Source organism: Nerophis lumbriciformis, linkage group LG33 (genome assembly GCF_033978685.3).
Source record: "Nerophis lumbriciformis linkage group LG33, RoL_Nlum_v2.1, whole genome shotgun sequence".
NCBI lineage: Eukaryota > Metazoa > Chordata > Actinopteri > Syngnathiformes > Syngnathidae > Nerophis > Nerophis lumbriciformis.
This window is the reverse complement of record NC_084580.2, coordinates 8,542,010-8,551,995: the sequence shown is the minus strand read 5'-3', so window position 1 is coordinate 8,551,995 and position 9,986 is coordinate 8,542,010. Positions and strand designations below refer to the sequence as shown.

The following is a 9,986-nucleotide window of genomic DNA, read 5'->3' as shown; positions in this document are numbered from 1 at the left end:
CTCCTGCACCCCCGCCGTAGAATTGTTGTATCAACTAAAGCCCACACTTAAACTTTCCACGTGCAAGATTGAATCTATTTTAAAAAATTATTTCATAAGAAGCCAAAAAGTGCAAAAACAATAATGTTGGTGTTGGAGGAGTTGTGAATGACTGCAGGGACACAACATTAGATACACCTGCAGACTGCAGGTGTACCTAATTCACAACTCCTCCAACATGAACATTATTGTTTTTGCACTTTTTGGCTTCTTATTAAATAACTTTTGTAACCTATTTTCATGGGCTTTCCTCTTTGTGATGTTAAGTTCCTGTTATGCGCTGTTATACAGTATATGCCTTGAGCTCTTATTTTGAAGGCGCTAAGAGCGGAAGTGATGTGACGTTGCGGAGGTTTTTGAAAGAAGGTAAATAAAGTGGTCCTCGTGTAAACTGGAGCCTCCGTGTTTGTTATTTTGTAGTTTCATACAGTATAGGCGACATTTATAAACCCTCGGTTACACTTTTTTAAATAGATTCAATCTTGCACGTGGAAAGTTTAAGTGAGGGCTTTAGTTGCGGCGCATGGACTTAATTTCTAAGTAAAGGTAAGACCATAATAAAGTTTTTTTTATTAAATGTGCTTTTTCGTGTGCTACAGTTTGTATGTGTAAAGTTAAAGTTAAGTTAAAGTACCAATGATTGTCACACACACACTAGGTGTAATGAAATTTGTCCTCTGCATTTGACCCATCCCCTGGTTCACCCCCTGGGAGGTGAGGGGAGCAGTGGGCAGCAGCGGCGCCGCGCCTGGGAATCATTTTTTGGTGATTTAACCCCCAATTCCAACCCTTGATGCTGAGTGCCAAGCAGGGAAGAATGCTGGTATGAGCTTTTAAACATAACCCGTTAACTGCTGCCAATCAAATGGTGAATAAGATACTCTTTAGGGTTCATATGTTTGTAAATCTGACTGTGATGAAGTCAGTGCCTCACCAGCCATCAACCTCACCGCACGTCACTGATATATATATATATATATATATATATATATATATATATATATATATATATATATATATATATATATATATATATATATATCCGCCCGAATGCAGGCACCCGCCCCAAGCGGTAAAAAATGGATGGACAGATGGCATATGTAAAATATATAAAAAAAAACAAAAGGAAAAATGTTTTTCTTAAATTAAAAACTTTTTTTGCTTGCATATTTCCAATTTTTTTTTAAATTATATTTTATGTGATGTTTGATCTTGTTACTACATCGTGATATTGTTATGATTCAGAGAAAATGTTTTATAATGTAATATAAAGTTAGGTACTGGAGTGGTTTATCCCGGATGTCAAGACGTCAATTTAAAAAAATAAAAGCTTTTAGATGACTTAAGAAAATGTGGAATTGTGCTTAAAAAGAACGCACGTAAAGAAATATGAAATTTTCTATGATAGAAAATGTATTAACAACATGATAGTGTGGGAATACAAAACAAACATGTTCTTAAGTAACATAAATAGATTTAATATTGAAATAGTGAACAGGAAACAGGGTGCTTGCTTGATGGTACGTCATTAACGCGCGCCGCCGGATGTTCAAAAAGGTGGATTCTTCTGTGCTGTCAACATAATGCTCGTTTATGGGAGGTTTTAATATAAATAATTGGTAACTATGCCCAAAAGTCTGAAAAAGTCGTGTACCACCCAGACGTCCATTAGCAGGTACTTCGGGGGATTGAGTAGCAGTAGTGTGCCAAAAACACAAGCTAAGTCTAATCCTCAAAGAGGCAAGGTGAGCTATAAATGACTTCAAACTGTTTTTCTTTTGAGTATGCAACTCATTAGTTTACGTTAACCCTCCACAGAAGCGTGCCTCCCACCATCATTCTGACTCACCTTCCAAACAAGCCAGGCTCTCCCTTCAGGTTCAAGAAGATGGAGACATTGACACAGATTCCACTCAGAGCTCTACAGGTGAGTCCAGCCCAATTTCACTACTCACATAATGTTAGACATATTTGTCTCTCAGGTGAAATTTCAGGGTGAACCTAAAATGCAGTATGACAAAGGTGCCACAAGCCCATTGGTGTACAGCAGGGGTGTCAAACGTACGGCCCGAGGGCCGGATCAGGCCCGCGAACAGGTTTTATCCGGTCCGCGGGATGAGTTTGCAAAGTATAAAAATGTACCTACAATTTATTAATGAAAGAGACAGCTGTTCTAAATGTGTCCACTGGATGTCGCAGTAGCAATTCTTTGTATCTTTGTAGATGATGCTACATATGTACAAAATAAACCACATGATTTAGTACATCCGTCGAGGAAAATGATCAAACTACATAAATACCATACTGTAATTTGATTTTGATATCATTTGTTTATCTTGATGGATTGAACATTAACCCCAATACGTTTAAAATTGGCCCTAGTGTGTGAATGTGAGTGTGAATGTTGTCTGTCTATCTGTGTTGGCCCTGCGATGAGGTGGCGACTTGTCCAGGGTGTACCCCGCCTTCCGCCCGATTGTAGCTGAGATAGGCTCCAGCGCCCCCCGCGACCCCGAAGGGAATAAGCGGTAGAAAATGGATGGATGGATGGAAGTTGACTGATGAACATTATCACATAATTTATTCAGAAAATATAAATAACGACAAATTAAGATAAAATACTATTAACCGCAACATGTAAGTGTAAAAAACCCCAACAACATTATGATTTGTACATTTTCAGAATGTGCTTGCTCTCTTTTTAAACAAAGAAGACAATCTGAAGTTGTCTTTATTTTTAAGTTAGCGTGCCATGATTTTACCAGTCCGGGGGGGGTGGGGGGGGGTTTGGTGGTAGCGGGGTTGTATATTGTAGCCCAGAAGAGTTAGGGATGCAAGGGATTCTGGGTATTTGTTCTGTTGTGTTTATGTTGTGTTACGGTGCGGATGTTCTCCCAAAATGTGTTTGTCATTCTTGTTTGGTGTGAGTTCACAGTGTGGCGCATATTTGTAACAGTGTTAAAGTTGTTTATACGGCCACCTTCAGTGTGACCTGTATGGCTGTTGATTAAGTATGTCTTGCTGTCACTTTGTGTGTATGCAGAAGCTGCATACAACATGTGACTGGGCCGGCACGCTGTTTGTATGGTGACGGCACGCCCTTAATATTGTTGTCTGGGTGAAAATCGGGAGAAATTCGGGAGATTGGTTGCCCCGGGAGATTTTTGGGAGGGGCACTGAAAATCGGGAGTCTCCCGGAAAAATTGGGAGGGTTGGCAAGTATGGCTATGAGTGAAGAGTGTAGCCCTTTGCCAACTTAATTTAAAGAAATGGAGATCATCACATTCAATAGATGCGACCTATACGTAGCCTTGCGGACATGCTTTCATTGATAGTCTGAGCTTGAAAGATATCAGTACTATCAATATGTATTACTTTTTGGAAGCCACCCTTTACGGGCCAAACGAAACGATTTGGTGGGCCAAATGTGACCCCCGTGCCCCACTTTGAGCACACCTGCACTATAATCTTAACTAAATTTTGCCTTCTTTAAACATTTAAATGAACCAAATGTCCAACTGTTCAGTGTTTCTTTACTTTTTGCACAAGTTGTTCTCTAGCAAGGAGCTGAACAGCTAAATTCACAAAAGGTGTGTGGTCCATGAATCAATCAATACAATTTCCAGCATATTGTTATAATTAGTGGTTTATTGTTCTTGGTTGCAACCTGCTGTTGACAATTGTTGGGTGTTGTCTTAATCGCATGGTGTGATTAAGTGTATTTTGACACTTGAATGTCAAAATACAGTTTACAATTGTCTCCCTGAACAAAACTGAACACTCCACTGAATAGATATGAAGAGAGATTGTTTTGTCTATGCATACATATTGCACAGGTACAAAACCCAAAACCGGTGAAGCTGGCACGTTGTGTAAATTGTAAATAAAAACAAAATACAATGACTTGCAAATCCTTTTCAACCCATATTCAATTGAATACACTGCAAAGACAAGATACTTAACGTTCAAACTACAAAACTTTGTTATTTTTTGCAAATATTAGCTCATTTGGAATTTGATGCCTGCAACATGTTTCAAAACAGCTGGCACAAGTGGCAAAAAAGACTGACAAAGTTGAGGAATGCTCATCAAACACTTATTTGGAACATCCCACAGGTGAACAGGCTAATTGGTAACAGGTGGGTGCCATGATTGGGTATAAAAGCAGCATCCATGAAATGCTCAGTCATTCACAAACAAGGATGGGGCGAGGGTCACCACTTTGTGAACAAATGCGTGAGCAAATTGTCGAGCAGTTTAAGAACCACATTTCTCAACGAGCTATTGCAAGGAATTTAGTGATTTCACCATCTTCGGTCCGTAATATCGTCAAAAGGTTCAGAGAATCTGGAGAAATAACTGCACGTAAGCGATAATATTACGGACCTTCGATGCCTCAGGCGGTACTGCATCAAAAAGTGACATCGGTGTGTAAAGGATATCACCACATGGGCTCAGGAACACTTCAGAAAACCACTGTCAGTAATTACAGTTGGTCTCTACATCTGTAAGTGCAAGTTAAAACTCTACTATGCAAAGCGAAAGCCATTTATCAACAACACCCAGAAACGCTGCCGGCTTCGCTGAGCCTAAGCTCATCTAAGATGGACTGATGAAAAGTGTTCTGTGGTCTGACAAGTCCACATTACAAATTGTTTTTGGAAACTGGACGTCGTGTCCTCCGGACCAAAGAGGAAAAGAACCATCCAGATTGTTATAGGCACAAAGTTATAAAGCCAGCATCTGTGATGGTATGGGGGTGTATTAGTGCCCAAGGCATGGGTAACTTACACATCTGTGAAGGCACCATTAATGCTGAAAGGTACATACAAGTATTGGAGCAACATATATTGCCATCCAAGCAACGTTATCATGGACGCCCCTGTTTATTTCAGCAAGACAATGCCAAGCCACAGCGTGGCTTCATAGTAAAAGAGTGCGGGTACTAGACTGGCCTGCCTGTAGTCCAGACCTGTCTCCCATTGAAAATGTGTGGCGCATTATAAAGCGTAAAATACGACAACAGAGACCCCGGACTGTTGAACAACTTAAGCTGTACATCAAGCAAGATCGGGAAATAATTCCACCTGAAAAGCTTCAAAAATGTGTCTCCTCAGTTCCCAAACGTTTACTGAGTGTTGTTAAAAGGAAAGGCCATGTATCACAGTGGTAAAAATGCCCCTGTGCCAACTCTTTTGCAATGTGTTGCTGCCATTAAGTTGTAAGTTAATGATTATTTGCAAAAATAAATAAATACGTTTCTCAGTTCGAACATTAAATATATTGTCTTTGCAGTGCATACAATTGAATATAAGTTGAAAAGGATTTGCAAATCATTGTATTTTGTTTTTATTTACGAATTACACAACGTGCCAACTTCACTGGTTTTGGGTTTTGTAGTATATGTGACACTGAATACACTGAGCTGAAAAATATGAGAAAAAGAAAATAGCCACAGTATTTTTTTTGTAAACAATATTAATACAGCTGAAAAAGTATGATGATTGATGCACATGAACTAAACCAACATTGTTGAATCGGCAACTGTGTCTCTCCTTGACAACAAGCAGGGATTCATGTGCTCATTCATGAATAAACGGCTTATTCATGTATGAGTATTAAGCCTATGTGTACTTGACTTATTTTGTTTTGAGATTTTTGTGTAGAAAGAGAATCTGAGCAACGTGTTCTGCCGAGATTGCACTTTATTGTGTGATAATGTCACCTGCGGTCGTGGAAACTCTCAGGAGTCTGTCGACTTCTTCGACTGCTGAGTTGACCACTAATGCCACACAGCAAAGTAGCAGTACAGGGGTGCACAAGTAAAAACGGTTACTGTATCAAAATGAAAAACTATTGCAATGTATTGCCTTATCGATGCTTTTTTCCACCCCACGAAGGTTGTAGTGCATCTCTGGTTCATCCTGGAATTTCACACAAAAGCTAAATATCCCAACATATGTGTGAGTTGTGTATAGCCAAAATTCCACTTTAGCAATCATTCCACCTTTTTATTTTTTAACAATTTGTCATTCTTGTTGTCAGACTCAAAGAGTCGAGGGCTGGGTGGTTTGTGCCGGTCCACTTTGGAGAGGCTGAAAGGCTTCACATGCACGGCTGATACTCAAGACAGCTGTGATGTTGAAGTGAAGGAGGCAAGCGGTGGAATCCATGACGTCTGTCTGTCTGACAGTTCAAAGCAGGTACATTGGAACCTCGATTTACAAACTTAACCGGTTCTTGAACAGGGTTTGTAAATAGACAAGTATGTATAGTGAAGTAACTTTCTCCATAAGAAACAATGTAACTATAAATGATGGGTTCCACTTTAGACAAAAGTCCATATTTTAGTAAAAGTTTGTACACTCTCAAGGAACACTAACAAAAATAACAAGGGAGTTATGGATCAACTGTCTCTTTATTAACAAGCCAAAACAATGACGACAAGCTCAGCGCATACAGAGAACACACAAAAGTCTCCGTGGCAGTCTCACAAATGATCAGAAAATCACAAAAATCCTTAACTTTAACACCTGATTGCTACAATAATAATCATTAAATAAATAAAATCAATTCACACTTGTTTCTTATGGAATGAGAAGGGCTCCGAAGGGGAGGGGCTGTGCGCACTAGAGTCGTGTATAAAGAGCAGTGGTGTGCCGTCAGGGCCAGCAAGGCCTTCTCGGCTGGCCTAACATAACCAGAAATCATGATCATAATTAAAGATGAAATTATTTTTTTAATTTACTTTCCCTAAATATCAAAAAGTATTTATATTATCTTCATGTCATATTATGGTCGTTCCAGTGCTGTTGTTTTTAGTTTAGAGTTTGTATCCAATCACAATTCAGCTAGCTTATGTTGCCATGCTGTACGAAATCTGCCAGGGGCCTTCAGAATCAACAATGCAGGAGTCCGTGCACTGTAAGTGAACGGGGACATAGAATTGATAGATAATTGCGATAGCCAATCAGTTCACAAGATGTTGTCAGTAAGGCCTTCTCGATGGCCTCAGGTTGAACTCATCAGGACCATTAGCAGATACATTAGAGAAAAAAATAGAGTTGAGAGACAGTTGCGATAGCCAATCAGATCACAAGTTGTTGACAGTAGCCTATCTAAGTAACCTGATGTTAACAAGACTGTGATTGGATACTCACTTGTCATTCCAAAGTGAGTATCCATTCACGAGTTTCAATTTAGCAAGAAGCAGGAAGTGTTGCGCCGTAGCCATACCGGGATAGCAGAAAAGGAGAACAAAACGTTGAATAGGTGGCAGATATATATTTGCAAGGCCATTTTCAAGAAGGATATTTAGAGAGAAACTACATCTTGTGAGACGATGTCGGCCAACCCCGGAAGCGAGGTCAGCTGTTCTGGCGATGAAATGGGGAAATGCCCGACATTTCCACTCGAATCAGTCGACTTAAGAGGGTACCACTGGCTTATACAGCGTCGCATGGGTGCTACAAATTGTGAGTTAAAGTATTAAATGTTTTCACTTTTAATGTTTTTTGCAATTTTTAATTTTGACAGTACAACATAAGATTTTTTTTAATTGCTGATACGGTTCAATAGATTTTTAAATGCGCCAGAAAATAACCCGTTTTGTACACTGTCGAGGTGGTTCAATGCCCAGTAGGGCGTAAATGTGTTCCTGTATAGTATTTATCCAGCAATGGTCATATGGTGACATAAATGATGGTATTTTGAGAGGTATTCATTGAAGTCGGACATCACTGAAGGCCTAGGTGGGAAACGCACGGCCCGCCACTGATAAAGAGAGTATGGCCAACTAAACAACAGGCGCCGTGACTACGGTACTACTAAAATGTGTGCGGATGCATGCAATTGCTGTCGTTTTGACGTTAGTTTTTCTGACGAAAAAAACATAAAAATATATTTATATATCGTTCTAAATATACTTCAGCTCATAAACCTACTATAAAACTTGCTTTTATTTCCTCACAGTATAATTTTGTGGCTGTATTTGACGCACTCCTCTGCTACATTCCTGCAGAGTTTCATTAATAGCAGGTACTCAAACAATCGTCTGACGGCGCAACAATAAACGTACAAAAATACACAGAACAACCAAAAAAACAAAAAAACGGTATACATATATATATATATATATATATATATATATATATATATATATATATATATATATATATATACACACACACACACACATATACATAGTATGTTGATTGTTGTTTTTTATTTATTATGCATAAAATCTAGTCAGTTACAATCCTTTCATTTGCAGATGTTGTGCTTCTCCCAGTTTGCCAAGCCAGTTGACAAAAGAGGGGCTGCTGGAAAAAGGGCCACAGAACTCAGTCCCCCATCAGACGGTGGCGCCGCATCAAGACGCACCAAGAGTGTTTACACACCTCTGGAGCAACAGGTGATCCAGCTGAAACAGCAGCACAAGAACGCCTTGTTGGCTGTGGAGTGTGGATACAAGTACAGGTTCTTTGGAGACGATGCTGAGGTGAGGAGTCGTTTACTATTATATACTGTATATGCAGGTGTATTGCGATGGTTACAAATGTTTGTTGTTAGATTGCAGCAAAGGAGTTGAACATCACCTGTCATCTGGACCATAACTTCATGACCTGCAGCATCCCTACACACCGTTTGTTTGTTCACGTCCGACGACTGGTGTCTCATGGCCACAAGGTACTGAAAGAGTTACTGTCACACACAGGAACAATTGCACAGTATTTTTTTCCCCTGAAAAATAGAGCCTTTAATATTGGGTCTTCAGTTTATACAGATTTATATAGACACAACCGATTGATTGATTGATTGAAACTTTTATTAGTAGATTGCACAGTACAGTACATATTCCGTACAATTGACCACTAAATGGTAACACCCGAATAAGTTTTTCAACTTGTTTAAGTCGGGGTCCACATTAATCAATTCATGGTACAAATCTATACTATCAGCATAATACAGTCATCACACAAGTTAATGATCAGAGTATATACATTGAATTATTTACATTATTTACAATCCGGGGGGTGGGATGTGGAGGGGGTTGGGTTGGGTTGCTATCAGTATACTTCAGTCATCAACAATTATATCATCTGAGAAATGGACATTGAAACAGTGTAGGTCTCACTTCGTAGGATATGTACAGCGAGCGGTGAACATAGTGAGCTCAGAAAGCATAAGAACAAGTATATACATTTGATTATTTACAATCCGGGCAGCACGGTGGTACAGGGGTTAGTGCATGTGCCTCACAATACGAAGGTCCTGAGTAGTCCTGAGTTCAATCCCGGGCTCAGGATCTTTCTGTGTGGAGTTTGCATGTTCTCCCCGTGACTGCGTGGGTTTCCTCCGGGTACTCCGGCTTCCTACCACCTCCAAAGACATGCATCTGGGGATAGGTTGATTGGCAACACTAAATTGGCCCTATTGTGTGAATGTGAGTGTGAATGTTGTCTGTCTATCTGTGTTGGCCCTGCGATGAGGTGGCGACTTGTCCAGGGTGTACACCGCCTTCCGCCCGAATGCAGCTGAGATAGGCTCCAGCACCCCCCGCGACCCCCCCCCCAAAAAACGGCCTAGCGGTAGAAAATGGATGGATGGATATTTACAATCCGGGGAGGTGGGATGTGGTGGGGGGAGGGGGTTAGATTCGGGTTGTAGCTGCCTGGAGGTGTTCTTTTAGTGCGGTTTTGAAGGAGGATAGAGATACACTTTCTTTTACACCTGTTGGGAGTGCATTCCATATTGATATGGCATAGACGGAGAATGAGTTAAGACCTTTGTTAAATCGGAATCTGGGTTTGACGTGGTTTGTGGAGCTCCCCCTGGTGTTGTGGTTATGGCGGTCATTTACGTTCTGGAAGTAGTTTGACATGTACTTCGGTAACAGGGAGGTGTAGCGAATTTTAGAGACAAGTCTCAGTGCAAGTTGTTTTACT

At 40.2% G+C, this 9,986-nt stretch overlaps 1 protein-coding gene across 3 annotated transcripts in view; it reads left to right on the top strand.

Annotated features, from left to right (window-relative positions):
- Positions 1 to 1,555: 1,555 nt before the first annotated feature.
- msh3 (mutS homolog 3 (E. coli)) overlaps positions 1,556 to 9,986 on the top strand; it is a 98,906-nt gene continuing 90,475 nt past the window's right edge. The window contains exons 1-5 of one of the 3 annotated variants that reach the window (XM_061928766.2): positions 1,556 to 1,784; positions 1,858 to 1,966; positions 6,085 to 6,242; positions 8,312 to 8,539; positions 8,611 to 8,727. In XM_061928766.2, coding sequence (XP_061784750.1) covers positions 1,665 to 1,784; positions 1,858 to 1,966; positions 6,085 to 6,242; positions 8,312 to 8,539; positions 8,611 to 8,727 — 732 coding nt within the window. In that variant the 5' untranslated portion in view covers positions 1,556 to 1,664. The remainder of the gene's footprint in view (positions 1,785 to 1,857; positions 1,967 to 6,084; positions 6,243 to 8,311; positions 8,540 to 8,610; positions 8,728 to 9,986) is intronic. The other 2 variants (XM_061928768.2, XM_061928767.2) reach the window with 2 other exon arrangements.